This window comes from Daktulosphaira vitifoliae, unplaced genomic scaffold (genome assembly GCF_025091365.1).
Source record: "Daktulosphaira vitifoliae isolate Bord-2020 unplaced genomic scaffold, ASM2509136v1 Scaffold_1, whole genome shotgun sequence".
In the NCBI taxonomy this organism is placed as follows: domain Eukaryota; kingdom Metazoa; phylum Arthropoda; class Insecta; order Hemiptera; family Phylloxeridae; genus Daktulosphaira; species Daktulosphaira vitifoliae.
Genome location: NW_026099572.1, coordinates 74,172,154 through 74,196,129, shown reverse-complemented (window position 1 = coordinate 74,196,129; position 23,976 = coordinate 74,172,154). Strand labels below are relative to the sequence as shown.

The window sequence follows — 23,976 nt, the reverse complement described above, 5'->3', positions numbered from 1 at the left end:
ACATAAAAAAAGCTTTAATTTGATATATGTTTAAAGGACGCAGTATTTCCGGAACATTTTCAAAAATTAAGTTGAAAAAGTTAGTTTTTGTAAAAAAGTTGCTATTTTAAATCCCCCCCCATGAGCAGGTTAAGTGTTAAATTTTCAAAAAAATTATATCAAATGAAAGGAAAATATCTAAGGTTTTAGTTTAAAAAAAAATTATGTTGATTTGTTGATTTTTGAAAAAGTTATGGAAGTTTTAAGAAAAAAAAGTGAAAAAAATGACAAAATTTGTCGATTTTTAAATTTGTAATTTTTTTGGATATTTCCCCCATTTGCGGGGAACGAGGGAAAATTTTTAAATTTTTAAGGGTAATGTCTTCAACTAGATACAATTTGTGATCTTTTGACGTATTGTTAAAACAAATCGGTCCAGTGAGAGCTGAGAAAAAGTAGTGACAGACACAAAAAAANTGTTAAAACAAATCGGTCCAGTGAGAGCTGAGAAAAAGTAGTGACAGACACAAAAAAAAAAATAAAAAAAAAAACACATCATGGTAAAATTAATACCTTCTCAGCTTCGCATCGAAGCTAAAAAAATTAATTTTCATAATTAATTTAAATTTACATAATTTTTAAAAAATTATGTTTTTATGTTGTGAGTAATTAAGTGATTTATAATAAACGAATCACTCGATATAATTTCATTTCTATATTAATTTTTATATTTTTTAGGTTTCAAACAATAACCTTCATAGATATTGATAAAATTGTATAGCTTCAATCCACATACTGTAAATTTTATGAAGAGTAAGTAACTCTTATTGAATAAATAACATTTTTTTTTATTATTATTAAATATCATTATAGTATGAATATATGTCATCGTATATTAATTATAGCTTAAAATTTACAAAAAGTTTTAAATTATTAAATTTTTATAATCAAACTTTGATCATAGAGTACAGTGCTATTAAATTAATTTTAAATTAATTTTATTGTGTGTTGCTTTGTCTTATAAATATACACACATATTTGTCAATATGCTAGTGATTTACTTAGTATGTTTTAAATGTCAAGTAATCTTAAAAATACCATTATTTTCATTTAAAAACCAAAAATTATCATTTTTAAAATTAGAAAGTTTTTATAGGTTTAAAATTAAAATAATTATATGTTGTGTGTATTAACTAAGATTTCCAATTTTCAATTAAGCTAACCATGAAGAAATTTTTTTTTTTAATTCTTTCCTTTTTTTTCTTATACGATACAGGTACTTTTATTATACAAGAAAAACTAGCCATTAAATTTCTCTTAAAATAATCATTATTTTTTGTGAATTGTATTAGCTTCGACGCGAAGCTGAGAAGGTATTAATTTTACCATGATGTGTTTTTATTTTTATTTTAAGTCTGTTGCCACTTTTTCTCAGCTCTTATTGGACTGATATTGATGAACAATATGTCAAAAGATCACAAATCGTATCTAGTTGAAGACGTTACCTTAAAAATTTAAAACATTTCCTTCATTCCCCGTAAACGGGGGAAATTTCCAAAAAAATTACAATTTTTAAAATCGGTAAATTTCGTCATTTTTTTTACTTATTTTTCTTAAAACTTCTAAAACTTTTTCAAAAATCAACAAATCAAAATCATTTTTATTATATTAAAACCTTAGATTTTTACCTTTAATTTGATATAATTTTTTTGAAAATCTAACACTTAACTGCTCACAGGGAGGGATTTAAAAAATCAACTTTTTTACAAAAACTAACTTTTTCAACTTAACTTTTGAAAATGTTCTGGAAATACTGCGTTCTTTAAAATTCAAATTAAAGCTTATGTCATGTACTATAAAATTATAATAATGGCATTTTTATATATCTTAAATTAAAGCTTATGTAACATACTATACTATGAGTAAAAAAATTTCGAACTTTAGTTTGTCTTCATGGTAAAAATAGATACCGTATTCAAAAATATGATATTTTTGTGTTAAAATTCTCAATATTGTATTTTATTTTAAAATACATAACAAAGATAATACACTGACTTTCATGAATATTATATAATTTGATTGACATAGAATAATGTTCATAAGTCATAAGAAATTAAACTTATTTAAATTATTTTACTTTTTAAAAGTTGAAAAAGTAATTTTTAAACTTGAATTAGCTTAAATTATTAATTTTATCACCCGACGAAAGCAACGGACAGTTGCCGAATCGGTAACATTTGTGTTTTTCACGCTTAGAGGGCGAGTTTCGAATCCGCCGGTGGCAATTAATATTTTGCATTTTTTTTGAGTTAGAAAAAAATTATCAAATCATTTGATTTTTATCTTATTTAGATTCAATAACTTTAATAAATATAAAGGATCCTATCACTATAGTCTCACCTCGTGAAAATAAATTTATATTCATGTTAATATTATTTTACTATGTAGTTTTTTTTGTGGCTATGATTTATTTTGCCAACCCTCACTAGACTTACTTTTTTCAACGATACTTCAAATGATTACAATTCGTATTTAGTTTAAGTTATTACTCTTAAAAATCGAAAAAATATTCCTTATTCAAATAAAAAGTAGCTTAACCAGCTTTTTCCATACAAACAATTAAAATCATTAATTTCTAATATTCTTAAAGTATTTATTGTCGAATTATATTTGATATGATAAAAGTATTCAACTATAAGAGTAAATAATTATACTTAGTAATTTATTAATTTTTTAACTCTGTGTGTGCTACTACCAGTCTATAACATTCCAAATTTTTTTGTAACATGTTGCTATATAAATCATAAATTAAAAAAAAAAATGATTTTTAGTTTCACCTGAATTTAACGATGGATTTTTACAATTATAACCAATTTTAATAATACGCTCACAATTGAGTAAATCTTTTTAACTATTTTTTTTTTATTGGTTTTTTTAAAAATTAATCATTAAAATTAATTAAATTCTGAATAATTCCATTGTAGAATCTTTTTAAACACCAAAAGTTAATTAGAAATGATTACTATGATTTTTATTTAAATGATCTATTACGATAAAAATGTAAAAAAAATCGAACTTCTCTGATAAATGTACTATAAATAGTAATTATAAAATTTCCTGATTGCATATTAATCTTAACAATTTCATCTTTTTTCTATTTAATAATGTCAATTTCAAACTTGCAGTTGAGTTAAAAGTTATGGTAGTAAATTCATTTTTTTTTTTATTATAAACTTTCAATTTATAGGATAAAAAAAAGTTGGTTAAAAATTATTACTTTTAACATATTAAAAATCATTAATAATTTGAAAACAATTATAAAAATTATATAATATATAATTAAAAGAATTACTAATCTGGATGTAATTAAGGAAATTGTAATTGTCCACCAATTTTTTAGAATTAAACACTATCTACAGATTTGCATCGAAGCGTTTCTTATGATAGTGATTTTAATCACTGTCAGATTAAATCTATACTAGAACCATCTATGATACGTCCCCACTTTGCCGCGACCCCGCTGTGCTAGGTTTTTTTTTGGCTTTTGTTAGCTACATATATTTTCATTTATCTGTTATTGTATATTTTTTATTTTCGTCCTTTATGTGTTATAGAGGTGTCAACATTATATTTTTAACACGCTTATATTAGTTTCACTTGTATGTTGTGGGATGTTTGTAACTTTCCACGCAACACGTGTCTACGGCCTTGAGACTAGACGGTCGTAACGCATTCACCCCACCACGCTCACCTCTCGTAGACAACAATATTTTCCAACCCGTAGACGCGCGCGTGTCATCAATTATATATATATATATATATATATATAACAAATTTATATTGTGTTTGACACGGCCCCGTGTCGTTTTACGCCGCGGTGCAAAGTCCAGCAAGTGCCGCACGGCCGACGACGTCCCGCCGTTAATGATACCGTAGTCTTCTTCTCGTTTTCAAAGTGACAACTCCAACAAATCGATCCGCACTCGCACGCTGTCGTCATCTACGATGCTAACCTTTTGACGCCCGAGGATCACGCCGGACATCGCGTCGTCGACGCCAGCGACAGTGCCGCGATATTATGCGAAGATCATATATTCCTACCGTTACCGCTATTATTAATATATATATATATTAATATTTATACGTATATACGTATATGTTAATATTCATTTATATATTCCTACAGCCGACGCCTCTGCCGCCATATATGCCTCGTGTATAATGTTCCCCCCGCCACGCCCGCCCACAAAACACGGCTATACCTCGTACATGATACATTTACGTACTTAAGTTGCTTTACATTTATATATATATATTCTAATTACTATTAAAACTTATATATTAATGCGCTTTATTCTCATTAAGAGATATGTAGTGTATTCATTTCGATTACGGGGGATGATTCCCGTATCGTCATTTTTCGTCACTACCTCCACGTTGTGCGCCTGCTGCTTTCCATGGATGTGGTAGCGGTTTCTTAGACTCCCTCTCCGGAATCGAACCCTGATTTCCCGTTACCCGTTACAACCATGATATTGATATTAACTACTATCATAACATGAAACTAAAAAGTGAAAAATAAATAGTTTAAAAAAACTAAAAAATACGCTTTTAAAGCACATCGAACTAAAAAGTTAAAAATAATTTTTAAAATTAACTTAAAACAATAATGAACGAAAGATATTAGTATTATTGTGAAAAAAAGCGTGGGTGCTTTGTGCCATATTTTTTGTATATTGAGCGCCCGGCGCTTTTTTTCACAATAATACTAATATCTTTCGTTCATTATTGTTTTAAGTTAATTTAAAAAATTGTTTTTAACTTTTTAATTCGATGTGCTTTAAAAGCGTATTTTTTAGTTTTTTTAAACTATATTTTTATATGACAGTAATACATATTAACTAGCTGATAAAATATAAAACGATCTAATTAACAAAATAATTGGTTGATAACAATTTTTGGACCAATGATTCGAAAGTTAGTCTCATTTTTACACCTAGACGGACGAATAGAATGGTCGGAAAATGACTAATGATAATAATAGCAGGATCCACTCTTCACATCCAGTCTTAACTTTAAATAACATACCTTATTTACAATGAGTTGACAAAGAAGAAGGGATTTATTAATTATTAACTAATTTTTGTTATTTAATTAAGTAGAAAACCAAACTAAATTTAATTTAATGTTTTAGATCCAATGTTATTAAAATAATATTTTTATAGATTTATATACTAATATAATAATAAAATACAGCAATTCACAATTGGGATTATATATAAAAAAAATATTGGTAAATTAGAAGTTTATTGTTCCAGTATGGTGCATACGCCTTTTCATTGTTCTGTGATGAACTTACGACACTTTGTGATTGATGACATAGTCGCTAAACGTCCCTGTTTTGCATATTTTGATCGTACTCCATACAATTCGTCGCCATTATTAATCCTTACTACATGGTTCTATGTTACTGAACAGCACATAATTATCGTTTCTGTTAATCACTCTAGTGATTCACCGCAACCTAGAGGAAATTTTTTATAATCACCCAAATAATTTAGTAATTTGTTATGCGATTTGTTGAAATTTCCCTTGTGACTCCTGAAACCTTTGTATGAATTTCATAAGTGCCTGTTGCATTTAGTCACAATCTAATCTCAAGATTTTGGCATTGACAATACCTTGTTTACACAATGATAATACTATGACTATAGTACTATCATCTCAATAATACTGTCATTACACCGTTGTGTCTATGAGGTGATATATTTTCGTGATTGTGTTATAAAATGGCTGACATAAAATTAATTATTATATACACTATCATATAAAATTCTATCATAAAATTTATACGGTGATAATTGAGTTTACTACTACGAAAGTACTACCAATATCAAGTCGTTAATGATAGTGTGATAGTACTGTTCTCACTATTGCGACAGCCACTATAAAATTTTCTCTCATTTTTTAAACAAAACTTTAAGTCAAGATAAGTATCATATTGTTTTTTAATTATTTAATTAATAGATACATACAGGGTGATTTTTTAAAAATTCTACTACTCTTTTAAACTACACTTTTAAAAAAATTAGAATTTTTATTTTTATTTATTTATATAAATTTGAAATCCCTATTTTTATGTAGTCACAAATTTTATAATCCTTAATGGATGTTCTGTAAGAACAAAAATAACTATTTTTTAAACTAAAACTCCATATTTTCTTTAAATATTCATCTAAATAAAATATACTTTTTAAGCATAGCTTTATTTTAATATTATAATATAGTTATTTTTTATATTTATTTAAGACAAGTTAATTTTTAATAATTATTTATTAAATTAAGATTATTTTATCTCTATCGTGTATATTTTCAGATTCCTACACACCTAAAACAAATTACATTGAATTCCTCTCTAATGAAATAATAAAACATTCTCAATTAAAAGTAGATGACATAATTGAGTTAACAAAACGAGCAAAGGAACTTAACTTACCTATTAGAAGTAGATAGAAAATTATTTTTACTGTATTTTTAATAAATGAATAACCTTTTTATATATATTTTAGGTAAAGAAATTATTATGTTCCTACATAGCGCTAAATTTAATGTAGATAAGGCTCAACGATTTATGACAAATAATTACAAACAAAGAAAAAATCTCTCTCAGTTTTTTTCTACTAAAGATCCTATGTCATTGGAAATGAAACAAGTTCATGAAACTATGTAAGATATTATAATAATATAGACAATAAAATATTAATTAATAATTCAAAAAAAGAAAAATTGTATTTCATAAATATTAATTTTTTTCCATCGCTATTTTAATATTTTCTTTCAACGATTCTCGTGACGTATTTTGTTTGAATTAGAAAAATAAATAATTCTTAGAAGATAAAAATATAGTTAGAGTATAACATTATGTTTTAGCATATATTATTAACTTTTTAATTTAAAAATAAAATCATCATCATCGCCATAATTTTTATCCCAACTAATTGTGATCGAGTTGACCTTATGATTTGATAGGATGTTTACACCTTCTGTGAATATTCTTCCAATTTTATTTAAAAAAAAAAGATTTTTAATCTCAAGCATTATTTCTTTTGACATTTGAAACTATTTTTAAGCTTAATATATTATTATTATTTGTAGTTCTAAATGGGCACATTTTAAAATTTTGACCCGGGCGTAATAATTAGTTGTTACGGTCTTACATCTGAAAATCAACAGCAAATAATGCAAAAAGTTGACTGAATAATCCATTGTGCCACACTATAATTTATTTTATTTTTAAATTAAAAATAAAAGAATTATAAATAATCATGTTTAGTTAGAAAATTTTAACTAATAGTCGTTAAAGTGTTTCTTTTATAATAAAATATAAATTAATAAAACTTTGTACATTTTTATTTGTATCATTTATTACTGCATTTAATTTACAGGGGATTTTCTATCACATTAATGAATAATAATGAATGTCATATTTACGCTCAATTAAAAGACACCGACAATAGCAAATTTAACTTCGTTAGCACAATTCGTTACTTATTTATGGTAATTGAATATGTAATGATAACTCAAGGGACAGTAGAAAATATAGTTTTTACATTCAATGCAAATGGAATAGGACTTTTTCATTTGAATAAAATTAATATGGACTTGGCACAACAACTTATGATGTTCCTAAAAGTTCGTTAAGTATATTATTATTAAATACTAACACACTGTTATCTGATAATTTTATGTTATAACTATTAGATAAGAATCTAGTAATAATCAATACAATATATAACGTATCATTATTAATAAAAAGAGATCTTACTAAATATCTTCTTAAATAAATAAAATTAAAACTAATATTAATTTAAAAACTAAAAAACCCAGCACAGGGGGGAGTCGCGGCACAGTGGTGACGTGGCATAGTTGGATCAAGTATAATGATATCTGAGAGTGATTAAAATCACTACCAAAAAAACGCTACGATGCAAATCATTAGATAGTGTTTAATTATAAAAAATTGATGGATTATTCCAAAAGCTACATGATTTGCTATTTCCCTATTAATATCCTGATTAAGACAAAGTATGTCGAATGAAAAAGGGATATAAATATTATTTCTCATAAAAAATTGTATTGATCCATACACTTTGCAATAAGTTATAGCATTATAAAGTTAAACATATAAAAAATAAAATCGAGAATTTTTACACAAAAATAGCATTTGATAGCCATTTTAACCGTGAAAACAAAATAAAGTCCAAAATTTGTTTTTCCATAATAATGTACATTACATTAGATTTAATTAAAGATATATATAAACATGTCAGACTTTCCGGAACACTTTCAAGAGTTAAGTGTAAAAGTAAATTTTTTGTGAAAAAGTTTGTCATTTTAAATCCCCTCCTGTGAAGAGATAAAGGGTCAGATCTATAAAAAAAATTATATTGATTTGATCATTTTTGAAAAAGTTATGACAGTTTTAAGTAAAAAAATTTCGAAAATTAGCAATTTTTAAATTTGTAATTTTTTTGGAGGTTTTCCTCATTTACGGGAAACAAAGGAAATTTTTTCAATTTTTGAGGGTAATGTATTTGACTAGATACGATTTGTGATCTTTTGACATATCATTGAAAGAAATTGGTTGGGCGAGAGGTGAGAAAAAGAGGTTACAGACACAAAAAAAAAACACATAAAAAAAAAATACGGATACGTATTTCAGAAACAATGATACCATTATCAACGCTAAACACATACTGACACGCCGACTAGAAGAAATTCCCTTATATACCCCTTGCGACCTTATCAAATAGTGACATCATCACTAAGTAACATTATCACATTTTTCCAGTTTACACAAGTTTAATAATAAATTTTTCAGTGGGCCAAGATCCAAATTAATTAAATTGTTTTTATTTTTAAACATTTCTATTGCCTCCCTACTGTTAAGTTCTATGTAATTATTTACGTTTTTAATTAATTTTATGTTTTTAATGGAGTGATTATGTGTCAATAAATGTTCAGCCACTGGAGATTTATCAACTTCTTGATTTTTAATGTTCCTTAAGTGCTCTTTAAACCTGACCCCCATATTTCTTTTTGTTTGTCCTACGTAACATTTATTACAACTTTCACATTGTATTTTATAAATGCTCGATTTCTTCCTTTTTTCTACATTATCTATGGTGTTACCTAATACATCTCTTAAATTATTACTCTTACATGTCATTAAAGTAATAACAAAATATAAAATAGGTGATATAATTACTTTTTGTTCAGCCACACTAGTGAGTGTACTAGCTGCTGTCCTTCCTTTTTATTCCACTTTTGTACTATATTTGAAATTACATTTCCGTTATATCCATTAAATCTAGCTATTTCTCTTATAACGCCCAGTTCTTTATCGAAATCTATTTTATTCATCGAAATTTTAACTAATCTGTAAACTATACTATTAAATGCTGCTAATTTGTGTTGCCAAGTGTGGTTCGATTTGTTCGGAATGTACTTGAATGTGTTGAGTTTTTTCAATAAATTTCAAAATTTAGTTTCTCCAACTATTTTAACTAATAAATCTAAAAAAAGCAATTTTCCCTTTACTTCTTGTTCATATGTTTAGGTAAAAATAATTTAAATGTTGTATTAAAACCTCCATATTAAAATCTTTATTTATAACTGCGAAAATATCATCTACATACTTAACCCAAATTTTTGGAAAATCACCATTAGTGTGTTTTAAATTTGTTTCAAACCTACTAATGAAAAGTTCAGCTAAAAATGACGATAGCAGATTTCCCATTTCTGTGCCCTCAGTTTGCTCATAAAATTTAATTTGAAACTGAAAAACATTTTGACTTATACATAACTTTGTTATATTAATAAGATCATTTATTTTATCCTGTTCTATGTTTTATTCCTTTAGCCAGTTTTTAGGAAAATCAATTGTTATATTTATTGAAATATTCGGAAATAATGCTACTACGGCAAAAGAAATTAACGTGTCATTATTTTGAATGGTATAACCAGATAATTTTTGAACTATATTAATATTATTTTTTACCAAAAAGCTATCGAATTTTTTAATAAATGAAAATACCCTTACTAAGTGTTTAGCCTAATTGTAATTTGGAGCATTAATATTCTAAACAATAGGTCTCATATTATTTCCTAGATTATGTATTTTTGGCAGAGCATATAGTTTAGGTATTTGAGGGTGTGAATTTTAATACAAAACCTGAACTTTTCTTCAATTATTAATTTTGAACTATTGATAACGTTTGTAGCCTACCTTATCGTTTTAATTAATGAATTATTTTGAATTTCTTTATAGGGACCCTCTATTGAGTATTATTAATACTCTATCAAAATAATTTACTTTCATCAGTATTACTATGGAATTTCCCTAATCTGACTTAAAAATAAAACAGGTTTTATTTTTATGTCCTGTATGAGTCATGAATGATTTTCATTATTTTCTAAACTACCTTTATTTACAACAGAATTTTTTCGTATAAAATTTAAACACTCCCTTCTTGCTAAGCCTTGATTATTAAAATCAACACTTTTAACTCCCTTTTCAATGCCTACTAATAGATCTTCTATCGGAAATTTTTTTGGTAAAAAACTTGTTTTAAGACCCAACTTAAGTATTTCAGTTTCTTCAGCGGAAAACATTATGTTCGTGTAATTTTTAACTAAATCGTCCCTCAATTTTTAGAAAATGAAACTACCGGACTTTTATTAAAATTATTTATTTGCCCTTATTTTTGTATTCTGAAAGTAAATTTTGAAATTTTTTCTTAACCTTTCTTTTTTTTATTTAAATTTATGTTCAATCATCTGGTACATCTTCTGCTTAAAGATTTCCCACCGTGATTGACTTAGAAAATTAGAGTTTTAAATGTAAATGATAAGCTCTCATTTCTAATCTAATTCTATTACGATAATGATTTATTACTTCTAAATGACTTATTCTTATTATTGAGATATTTATATACAATAGGAATATCTTAACTACTTCTTCCAATCGAAATAAAAATTTATCATTAACACTCAATTATATTTGCCATGGAAGGTTTGCCTCTATTCACAACTTAATCATGTCTTTATATAAATTAAGCTTAAAATATAATAATGACGTTTGTAGAAATTATTATTACGTCATTAACCATTTTATAACAACACTTCATAATAAATAATGTTTATATCAAAAATGTTATAAAAAAAATATTCTTTGTTATTATTAATCAATAAAATAAACACATTTAAATAACTTTATAAAAAAGTTAAACAACAATTATTTTCATATTTTAAGCCTTGGTTACAATAAAAAAATTTAATTTTTCATTAATATAGTAAATCAAAGTTTATATGTTATGTATTTAGGATTAAAGACCTGTTATGTTTAAGAATAATATAACATTATTATTTTTTTAGGGGAGTCTACCTGTACGAATGAAAGGAATATATATCGTAAACTCTTGGTCATTTATTGCAAAAATAATAAATTCACTAACTAGTTTTGCGAGTAGTAGTATTAAAGACAAAGTAATTTAATTTATGATCTAAGTATAATAATATTTAATTGAACAGTATGTAAAACATTACTGTAATAATTACAGGTAAAATTTGTAGAAGGAGAAGAACTTAAAAATTATACTTCTATTGATCACATACCATCAGAAATCCAAGGAAACGACAAAAGTCATGTTATACTATCCGGTAATTATTAAAAATAAATCTTTTTAAATTACAAATAGTCTTAAACACATAAAAATAAAATATATTGTTATATGTAAGTTTATGTTATAAATATGAATGCAATTTAAATAAGTTTTTATTTATTTTCCAGAAATTACATATAAAAATTTATGCTCGTACCGTGATTGGTATACAAGAAAACAAAACATAAAAGAAGAAATAAAACATACTTAATGATTGTACCACCCCTCCAATTACACTCTTCTGCAAAATTTTTTTATATCAAGCATTTATACATGTAATAAAGAATACGGCGAAACTTAAGAGTCCAATTCTTAATCAACAACTTAACAATCGAAGTAATATTTAAAGGTTATTACTAAATTGTTTTTCGTCAGGCTTTAATAATTTCGGTTTGTATAACTTGATAACACAGCCGCAAAAAATCATGCCTCATAATTCAAATTACTTTTTTATTTTTTATTAATTAGGGTAAAAAAAATTGTATTATTTTTATGTACATTTTTATATTTTAAAGAATAGCTATTAATAAAAAAATTCAAAAATATATAAAAATTAAATTTTCTCACATAAGTTGAAGCCTAACGAGAAGAAATTTAGTTCAGATCTAAAAGTTATTCTGAAAATATTTCAAGAAATCGTACTCATTATTGACATAAATTGTGTCATGTAAGTTTAAAATAAAACTTAATAGTTTCTACTGTATTTACTGTGAATTTAAAATAAAAGCCTAATAAAAAGCTTTATTTTCGCTTCTTAAAATTTCCTGTTATATTACTTTAGTTATCAAGTTGTTGACCAAGATAAGAATTAGAATCTCAGGTTTTTTTGTACTTCTAGTGACATACTCATATACTCTGTAGTATATGTAATAACATCACATTGTAATATTATAATATATCTTTTACTATATTTGCTAGAAAATGATGAAAATTTTTTGTATTCGTTTCTACATAAACATTAGTCATATAAGGATAAAAAACTGATAAGGATTGGCCGAACTTCCACTTAACGATAGATAATAGTAGTTTAAGAAAAAAATGATGTATAGAAACTTAAATTTTTTAAAAATAAAGTATAAATTGCAAAAAAATGTAATCATTTTTCTATTTTTACATTAGCAATTAACTAAAAACTAGTTTATATAATTTATTTATAATTTTTGTGATGCAATTATTTGTGACTACTTATATTTGTATAAAAATTTAAATAAATTATATAAAATCAACAAAAATTAAACGAAAGATGTATACTAACAAAAATATTTTTATTTCTTAAATATTACAATTTTAATTATATATGATGCGTTTTTTAGTATTGAAAATCAATTAAAAATGTATAAATTCAACAAAATTATGTTCCTATAATTTAGTTTTTGAATGGTTCTTATTTAGTTTTTATGACTTATTATATAGCAAATCATTAAATTGTTAGCTGTAATCTATTGTTGACAGTTAATTAAATTAATAAAAAGATCGTTTAAGTATATGAACGAAAGATATTAGTGCTAATTAATTATACCACCTGAATATTAAATGCCTATTTATCGTCCATAATTTTGTAACAGACGTATTATACATTTTATACACATTCGATTAAAAATAATTATTAACCTTGATGAACTTTGTACTATTTTTATTTTATATGAACCTATGTGCAATTAGTTTTATGGGAATTTAGTTTTTCAACACATGTTTAAACATTTTCAAAATTTATAATTATCCGGGATCGGGAATTAAAGTATTTATAAAGTTTGTTTTACTCAGGTGTGTTTTGAGGGTATACGTAATAGACCCTCACTTGATTTTATAAATTAACGTTTACCCTGTAAAAATATTGCAAATACACTCATATGCGTTTATCTTGCATAAATACGTATATATTTAAATAAAAAAAATGCATAGGTATTTATTATACTCTATAAGATTTAAAGGTTGATTAATTTGAGTAGTGTATTTTTACTATTATTAAATAATATTTATCAATAAGTAAAAACTAATAATAGCATTCAAAATTAGTTTTTTATACAATTGGTTTATAGTTAATCAGCCGTAGTAATATCAGTATTATTTTTAGATAAAATGATCAAAAGATGTCCAGAGTTGAAAAATTAGCACCTTTTATTATGTACAAAATGTCAATTTTCAACTATAACACATGGGTAAAGAACATTGCATTCTGTGTTATATTTTGATATTTAATACTTTTTATTACTCCTAGGAGTCAATGGTATTATTAAGTGAGGAAGGGTAAAAACATAATCCCACAATTCTATAATTAAAAAAAATTTGATAACAAATAAAAAAAATTCATGAGAGCAGTGAAAAACCCCTCATTTTTCTATATCCAAATACCATTTTATATGAAAACCGAAAAAGGTTATGGGTATCTTAAATTTGGAACTTGTGTCTATCAATAGAACATATATTTTTACGAAAACTTAACTGGTTTATTCATCACTAGTCATCAATAATAAATAAAAATTTTTGTTTATTTTTTCAACGCTAAACGATGAATATTAATTAGAAAATTATGTATGAGGGTCGTAGGAGGATCACTCTCTCTAGAATAAAAAATGTTTCTGTAATAATATACAAATTTTAACTATACTTTAAGTTAGTTTAATTTAAACTTAATATATTTTAATTTCTTTTAACATTATTCTAAATTATATTTACTGACCTTGCACTTCTCCTCGTAGTTTCTTTATAAACAGCAGTAACTGAAGTACAAAAATGCTTATTAGACAAGTATACGTGGTCAACAAGCCTACTTTTCTTCAATAATGCCATTCATTAAATAGCATTAAAATCGAATCGTTAGTTTTTGCTATTTGAAATTTGAAAAATAATTAACCTACTAAAAAATAATTTTATGTGTATTATTTCTTAAAACTACCTCAATTATTACATATATTAACGGTGTATTAACATATTTTATATAAATATGTACAATTTATCAACTTCATTTGACGAATATCTTCGAGGAGAGCAAAAAAAATATCCACAACTTAAAGTTCAAGATATACAATTATTAAGAAAAAGTTTAGAAAAAGAAAAACAGATACCTTTTATTTCAGGTAAAAATCACTATACTTTTAAAGATACTTGATAACTGAAACATTTATATCATAATTGATTGTACGATTCGACTATATATTTTTTTAAATTTATTATTACTTCCTACTAGTTATTTAATAGTTTATAAATTAACTGTTACTAGTTGATTCATTTATAGTACTTTGTAAAAACACTCAAGATACTTATTTTTTACTACATTTTATTGTTAGAGTACATTAATTCAATTAAATTACAATTGTTGTAAAATTATATTTCACACTCATGTTCTCTTTTAATACAAATTGCCTTACTTTGCATATAAATTATATAGCGTAATTAATCGTCATCTTAGTATAAAATTAATTTCAACGTATCTATTATTCATTAGGTCTCATTTTTTTTTTACTCAGCACTATGACTGATATAAAAAATACATACAATATAAATATATTATTTATTCGAGACAAATAATAATTTCATAAGATATTCAAATCGATATATTGTCACCTCGGAATGAAATAGTTCTAACTAGAGATGTACCAACTAAAATACTTAATTCAATCAAATTATAGTTTTTCATATCACCGCTTCTATACTAAAATTTCACATCTTAATTTTGCTGATTTTTTCTAAAAAAAAAATAAAGCATTTACAGTCAAAAAGGAATTACTTAATCGCCTTGAAATATAAGAAAGTTTTCTATTACAAATACGGTTAAAATATGTGTCAATATTTTAAATATTTTTTTAATAAAACAAAATTTCAAAATATGGAGATTTGTGATTTTGAAACCAATATTGTATGTATTTGCTACATTATTCGATTAAAAAATTAGAATTGAATTTTAATTAACATGTAGATTCATTGATTTAAATGTTAACTTCGTTTAAAATTTTACATGAATATAAAAATATATGAATATTTATTTAGTAATAAAATAAATATTCATTTGTCTATAAAAAATAAATCAAATATAAAACTAAAATTATGTTTTATTTTAATTTGTAAATCTATTTTATTTGTGTGTTTTCTGTTTTCAGAGAAAAAACTCATAGCTTTTTTACATAGTTGTTATTTTGACGTAGAAATGGCTAGAATTACAGCTATAGAATGTTATAAATGCTATTTTGAAGTTCCTCAATTATTTTGTAATTTAGATCCACGTGCCGATGATGTACTTTTAAACTACGATTGCACGTAAATAATTTTTGACTAATTTATATGTAAAAATACAGTAAGAGTAAATTTTTAAAGTTAATTATTATATATATTTTAATATTTTAATGTCTATTTTATCAAAACAATTAAGTTCATTACACGTACAAAGAAAAAAATTGTGTAATGTCATTGGATAAATGTCAACAATGAGTTATGTTTTCTGAATGATAAATAAATCTAACAAACCTAGGAGTCAATTTCTCTTATTCTTAATGTCCAGGGATTTAATTAGAAGTGGTGAGCGTATAAATTCTCTCAGAACAAAAATAATTACATTGTAGCGATAAAATTTTTTTCGTTTGGTAAAAGTATAACATATTTCTTATGCGCCCAAAAAAAGACCCTAACTACGCTTTTGAAATTATACACTAACTACATATTCTAAATAAAAAATGTAAAAAAAGAGGTGGAGGTTCTCAAGATGAAAAAAAGAATATAAAGAACGTGCAATTTTAATTTGTTTAAAAAAAAATTGTGAATATGTTCGTGGAAAAAAAATCTTAGTTTGCTTTTAAATGTTAAAAATATGTTGAACAATATATAAAAGTAAATGCACAATTTAAAGTTAGATTCAGAATTCCAGTTAAAATTTCTTTTATTATTTGTTGTACTATGTTAATCAACCACATTATATCATTTTTACGTTTTTAAGGGATTTAACTCACTACTATAAGTAGTCAAAATAAGGTATTGGAGATTATATTAATTTATCTTTTTTCTTAAAAAGATTTAAAAAAAATTTAATTTAATTATTTGAACTGAAACACCCGCAATATGCATATATTAAACATTTCATAATATATTTAAAGGTGTTATTGGTATTTTTGTAAGTGCTAAAGAGCCAAACAACTTCTCGATTTATGTTTACGTTTATACCACATAGAAATATATCTAAAAAATACTAAATAATTAATATATGGAGTAATATATGAAACTAAACAAATTTCAATACAAATTTAATTTCATAATATAAATTATTGACTTGTGGCTAATATTATTTAAAATTAAAAATATATTTTTAATATACAGAATGGCCCACCACTCACAACTTAAATAACTTTTGATCCAGTTAATATTTTTAGCTGATTTTTTTTTTAAATAATAGTTATACGTTAGGTATATAGCTATATCTCAATATTTATTTTTTTTACATTTTATTAAAAATATTAATTATTTTTAAATTTTAAATAAAATGTAAAAAAAAAATCTAAGATAGCTATTTTGTAGAGTAGAATTTAAGAAAAATTTTAATAAAAAAATATCTTATTAATATTCAGTAGTAAATATTCTATAGCATTTTAAAGTTTGTGAAAATTTGAATTTTCATGTATTATTTTACGGTATTAAACATTGAAATACGTATTGAGAAAAGGACAGAAGAAAACACTATCTTTTCGTGATTACTATAGTTTACAACCTTGGCATTAATACCATGATAAGAAATTTGATAAGGCAATTATTGCTTATCACTCTCATTCAAATGTATGTCATTTTCATGGAAAAAGTTACACCTCCAAATTATTGTAATCACGAAAAGATAGTGTTTTCTAATGTCCTTTTCTCAATACGTATTTCAATGTTTAATACCGTAAAATAATACATGAAAATTCAAATTTTCACAAACTTTAAAATGCTATAGAATATTTACTACTGAATATTAATAAGATATTTTTTTATTAAAATTTTTCTTAAATTCTACTCTACAAAATAGCTATCTTAGATTTTTTTTTTACATTTTATTTAAAATTTAAAAATAATTAATATTTTTAATAAAATGTAAACAAATTAATTATTGAGATATAGCTATAAACCAAACGTATAACTATTATTAAAAAAAAAAATCAGCTAAAAATATTAACTGGATCAAAAGTTATTTAAGTTGTCAGTGAGTGGAGGGCCATCCTGTATAAATAAATTTTTTAATATATTTATAATTTTAAAATATATTAAAGATTTTTATAAATAATCATCCTATAGATACATCATTCAATAAAATCATAAAATTAATTGAAATAAAAATAAAACCATTTTTTAACAATAATTGATACAGTAATTTTTTTTTAGGAGTTTAGGAGATCTAACCTATAATTTAAAATCTAAAAATGATCGTTATTTATATTGGCAGTTTAAGGATACTAATCCAGAAATGCTCAATTACATGGCCATATTTAAAGTTTTATATATGTGGATGGAACGCACTTTATTGACTGAAGGAACCTTTGATGGAGTTATTATAATAATTAACACAGCTGGATTAAGCTGGCGACATATTCTAAAACTTCCAATAGGTGCCGTTAGTAAACTCTTGAAGTTCTTACAGGTATGTAATTCATTTTAATTTCAATTAAAAAAAAAATTATCTTTAAATCGAAATTGTTTTTAAGCTATAATTATTTTAGGAAGGATTACCTCTTCGATTGAAAATGGTACATGTTTTAAATACGGGACCATCAGTAACAATGTTATTAAACATTATATCACCGTTTATTGGAAAAGAACTTATGAGTAAAGTGAGTATAGCAATTTTGAAGATGATAAGTGTTAAATACATTAAAACATTTTGTTATTATAGCAAAAAAGTTGTTAACTAAAATGTTTGAATTCGAAATATAAAAAAAATTCTCTGGCCTCAAAAAAAAAATGGTGGTTATTTAACTTTAGCCTTTATCACTAGTTAGCAATCTAGTTTATTATCTCTATCTGTGGCTGTCAAACTAGTGATGGGCATAATCAAATTACTCGATTATTCAGTAAAGTAATATAAAAAAAAAAAATGATTATCTTTTAAAATTGCAGATAATGTTTCATGCATCTGGTTCTATAAACGTTTTTGACCATATACCAAAGAATCTTTTACCATTTGAAGTTTCTGGTTCAGGAAAATCTCATAATTTTTACAATGGTAAATATAAAACTATCAGGTTTGATTAGTATTAAATATTTTTATTTTTTAGACTGTTTTTATGAATTTATCACTGAATACCGTGAATGGTTTTTAGAACAAAACTGTGAATTAAAAAAATATGCCGTTGCAAGAAATTAACAAATTTATATCAATTTTTATTATTTAAAATTCATTTTTTACTATGATTTTTTAAGTGTCCGTTACTATATATTTGTGTATTTTTTGTAATCTGTGATATTTTTTAAGGTTATATAAAGTATTTTCTTCATAATTTATTTTATTTTATAAAAAAAATTTTTATTTTACATTTTAAAAAGTTAAGTATAATATTAATTTTTATAATATCACTATTAGTATAGATAAAATGGTTGAGGTATAGAAAGACAATCTTAAAAAGCCTAAAAAAATATTGGTATCATTTTTTGTATGAAGAAAGGATTATTGATAGTATTATAAAAATATATTGTTTGTATTACATTATGATTCAATATAATAAATAACAAAAATAAAAGACAATATTACCTATCTATAATTGATGAAACATCTTTATTAGATAGTAATGATAATAATTATTATTTTATCTGTTTTAAGCTCAGATAACAGAAAAAAACAATATAAGATGAAAATTATTTCATATTTTACTTATTTTTTCTTTTGCTTCACTGTTTTTATAATAGCAATATTTTCCATCTCAAGATACCGTCTCAAGGGTCACAGAGGTCATAGAAGTTAAACACAAATACATGTTTCTACGTAGAGCATAAAATATTTACTGGTGTATTAATTATTTTATATTACAAAATATTAAAATGTGTAAATATCAATTTCAAGAACTGTTATCTTTTAAAACAAACAAGAAAAAGGAATTTATTTCTAGTTTTTAACATTTACCAAATAAAATATTCAACAAAAATTGATCAGATTCCTTAAATAGTTATTGCCAGTAAGTGCCTATAAATTTAAACTCATTAAAGTGAATAACAAATAATAATTATTATTTTAACTTTTAATTTCGTGCTGTTAATGATAAATAATAATATGTTTCCATATCAAACAGTAAACACGAAAATCGTAAATAAAATTTTTTATTCTTAAAAACAACATTGGAATTTTAATTAATATTTTATACAGTATGATTTATTATAAGTATACTATTCTCATTTTTTTGTTAAATAATGATTTTTTTCAAAAAATGTATACATAAATTTTTAAGTCATTTTAAATATTAAGTTTAATATAAGGAAAAATTATTTTTAAGGATACATTTTAGGGGTAACTTTTATAAGTTAAAGAGGAATCTATAAATATTTTTTTACTATTAAATAAAGAATGGTCTGAATAAAATTTTAACTAGTCAAAGAGATATTAACGTTTTTAAAATTTAAAAAAGATTATGACCACTTAAATAATTATCACTATTAATTACTTTTCTGACCAACAATTATTTTATTACTTTTTAAAAATATATTCTCACTCGGAGCGATGTTTACTTTAATGTCAATCCTTTTAATTACCATAAGCGTGTTTGTGACACCGAACAGACAGGATAAAATAATTAAATTTTTAGAAAAACTGGCCTCTAGTCAACACCTTACCCAAAAGTTTAATATAAAAATAATAGGAAAATTAGCACACTACCTCTTTATTCGTCCATTCTCTCATTTTTTCATACTTAAGTAAAAAATGTAAAATCTAAGTTTCTCTAGTCAATTGTAAATTTATGTCTTTCATACTTATTGAAATGAATTCAGTATGTTACTATTCATATTAGTGTTTTATTTATTTAAATCAAATTAATATATATTGATGACGTCAAAGAACATCACAACTCATCATTTATCAACGAGTCTATCTGAATATAAAGGTAAATAAATTCGTAAAGCATGCACTTTATATTTATAATAATAAGAAACAGGGTAAAGTGGGTAAGAAGTAGGATTAAAAGAACGCGAATTAATCCAATTTAATAAATCTAACCCAACCTATATTTTGTCTCATACAATCTGGTAAAATCTGGAAAATGGTCAGTCCGTTATCGGTTTCCTGACTGTAAGAAAATTTTTAAGACAATAAAAATAAAATATATTTGAATGAATTAAAATTAAAAAAAGATATTGAAATGAAAGTTTATTTAAAAGAACATCTATATTTTTTCAAAGCATTAGTATATTTTAATGTGGCTTATAATTAATCTCAATATCATCATCATATTTTGATTGTAATCTTAACATAATTTTGTAAAATAGTAAATTATTACTATTTATCATTTGTTGATTTATAAAAAATTTATTTATCACTTCCGAATCATTCAAAATACTCAATATAAATAAGTACTTTCAATAATTTTAAATCATAATAAGAATTATTATGTTATTTAGAACATCTGTATATGTAAAATATGCGTAGCGAATTAATGCTTATTTTCGTATTAGACAGTAACTACTTGTACTAATATTTATATAGACAAAAAGACTGTCAAAGAGTTTTACTACATTTTTCCAATTCAAATATATTTAGAATATTAATTAAAAATGTTTAATTGCATATTAAATGGTATAATTAGATCAATATCACAAACATTTGTATTAAAATACCATGCAAATCAAGGTTGATGTATGTAAATCATATTGTTTTAAACTCTATAATTAAAACATATTATAAACATCTAAATTAATTAAACACCATTTTGTTTAAATATTTTTATACAATTATTTTAAACGGTTACTTAAAACCAATCGAGTATGATATAACTAGATCAGCGCAATTTATTACATAATTTTTTTAAACTAAAATAAATCAAATTTAAAACATAAAAAATCATGTTTTAAACATTTCAATCCTATTTAAAACGATTAAAACCAAATATTTATTTAAAAAAAAAAGAATTTTTTTTCTAAACTCTGATACAAATTTTATTTACGATTGCTCGCAAATTTTCGTACATTTTTTTGCAAGTAAACGTTTAGTATTAGTGCAAATTTCCAGATTTCATAAATGGAAGAGGAGAAAATATTTTTAATAATTATAGTAGATATTATAAGGAAAACATAATTTATTATTAATAATTTATAAATCATGTTTTATGTTCTTCATTGCAAAATAAAACGTTTTTCATTCTTAGTTTATAATATTGTAATATCATTAATTGCTTTTTATTACTCTAATTATGATAAATTCATTTCAAGGCTTGAAAAATTTCACACGTACTTAATATTCATTAATTATTTCTTTAATGTAATATAAATTAATTTATGTTAATGTCAATATGAAGCATATTTATACAATTTATACAATGTTTAGCTCATTTATAAATAATGGTGTCGAAATTAAACAAATAATTTAAAATATTCTTATTCAAATGGTATTTCTTACAATTAAAAAAAAAAGGTTTGCCATGATTCTTTATGATAACCAAAATCATTTATATGGAAAAAAAATGAATTATACATATTCACAAAAACTTACTTCTTGTAATGTAATCAGAAATATTATTTATCCATAATTTTAGAGGTATTTTACACATAGATCCTTTGTAATAATTAAATGTTGAAAAAATATTCAAATTAATATTTATTTTTAACGCTACAATCAGTTTATGTGAGAATAAAAAAATAGTTGTAAAAACAATGGATAAAAAAAACAGTGCTGTCAAACCCAATTATAACAAATCATAAAAATACTATAATTTTGCTAAGCTTAAAACATTTTTTTTCATTGAAATTTTTTGAAAATATTGAAAATGTTGATGGTTGAAAATATTTCAATTTTAAAAATATAGATTTACGCCTTAATTTTTAAATAAAAAATTATAAATCTAGTATAATTTAATAATCTTGATAGTAAGCTACTAACCCAGATAATAATGTAACATTCTTAAAATATTATAAACAAAAAATTTGTAGAAATATTTCCATATAGTCCTTACGTGAGTCTAAAACATTGTAGTGTCGATTTCAAACAGTTATTTAACAAAATATTTTATATTTATAATTATAATATAATACTAAACATTGCCTAGCTGGTACTCTGTCTCAGAGTCCCAGTGGTCTACAAGGTTTGAAAAACGAAAAAAAAATCTTTTTCATTAAGAAAACTAGCGCTAGAAATTCGGGTGGCGCGATTGGAGTGCCAAGAAAAAAAAATAAGGCTCATAAATCGGTAAAAAAGAAACATATTTCAACGAAATTTTTAGGATATCTTTAAAATATTTCTGGAAAAGTTTGGTAAAAATTTCAGGTGTTAAATAAAAAAATTCTGACAGCAATAAGCGTTTTTGATGAAACTTTTAAACACTAGAGTATGCTAAATTTTTTTTCTCGTCTTCGTATATAATTTTCCTAGAATAACGTCGTCCAGTATTATCATTAAAAAAAAACCCAGCACAGGGGGGTCGCGGCACAGTGGTGACGTGGCATAGTTGGATCAAGTATAATGATATCTGACAGTGATTAAAATCACTATCAAAAAAAAACGCTTCGATGCAAATCTTTAGATAGTGTTTAATTTTAAAAAATTGGTGGATTATTCCAAAAGCTTCATAAACTGCTAGTTCCTTATTAATATCCTGATTAAGACAAAGTATGTCGAATAAAAAAGAGATTATTAGAAAATAGTATTTCCCATAAAAAAATTATATTGATCAATACACTTTTCAATAAGTTATAGCATTATAATGTTAAAAATGTAAAAAATAAAATTGAGAATTTTCACACAATAATAGCATTTGGTAGCCATTTTCACCTTGAAGATAAAATAAAGTCCGAAATTTTTTTTTTCCATGATAAAGTATATTACATTAGCTTTAATTTAAGATATATATAAAAGTGTCAGACCTTCCGGAACATTTTCAAAATTTAAGTTAAAAAAATTAATTTTTTGTGAAAAAGTTGTCATTTTAAATCCCCCCTTGTGGGCAGGTTAAGGGTTAAATTTATGAAAAAAGTATACCAAATGAAAGGTAATAATATTATGCATCTATATAAAAAAGAGTTATATTGATATGTTCATTTTTGAAAAAGTTATAGCACTTTTAAGTAAAAAAAATTGAAAAAATTTCGAAAATTAGCGATTTTTAAATTTGTAATTTTTTTGGAG

The 23,976-nt window shown here is 23.9% G+C and overlaps 2 protein-coding genes across 5 annotated transcripts; both read left to right on the top strand.

Moving 5' to 3' along the window:
* Positions 1 to 732: 732 nt before the first annotated feature.
* LOC126897930 (uncharacterized) lies at positions 733 to 12,969 on the top strand. Of its 4 annotated transcripts, XR_007702218.1 has the most exons (8): positions 1,118 to 1,255; positions 6,356 to 6,484; positions 6,549 to 6,705; positions 7,425 to 7,671; positions 11,416 to 11,526; positions 11,601 to 11,700; positions 11,831 to 11,977; positions 12,621 to 12,965. XR_007702218.1 is itself a non-coding variant. In XM_050671892.1 (7 exons), the coding sequence occupies exons 1-7, from the start codon at positions 786 to 788 to the stop codon at positions 11,911 to 11,913; spliced, it is 834 nt and encodes a 277-aa protein (XP_050527849.1). In that variant the 5' UTR covers positions 733 to 785; the 3' UTR covers positions 11,914 to 12,969. The 4 variants fall into 4 exon arrangements, 3 of the variants coding, with proteins under 3 accessions (XP_050527849.1, XP_050527837.1, XP_050527856.1); XM_050671892.1 differs by lacking the exon at positions 1,118 to 1,255 and adding an exon at positions 733 to 792 and having other exon boundaries at positions 11,831 to 12,969; XM_050671880.1 differs by having other exon boundaries at positions 1,119 to 1,255; positions 11,831 to 12,969.
* Positions 12,970 to 14,332: 1,363 nt separating this feature from the next.
* LOC126898028 (alpha-tocopherol transfer protein-like) lies at positions 14,333 to 19,153 on the top strand. Its single transcript, XM_050671979.1, has 6 exons — positions 14,333 to 14,779; positions 15,800 to 15,956; positions 18,042 to 18,297; positions 18,377 to 18,487; positions 18,774 to 18,879; positions 18,932 to 19,153. Exons 1-6 carry the CDS (start codon positions 14,647 to 14,649, stop codon positions 19,018 to 19,020), a joined length of 852 nt encoding a protein of 283 aa, XP_050527936.1. The 5' UTR covers positions 14,333 to 14,646; the 3' UTR covers positions 19,021 to 19,153.
* Positions 19,154 to 23,976: the final 4,823 nt, after the last annotated feature.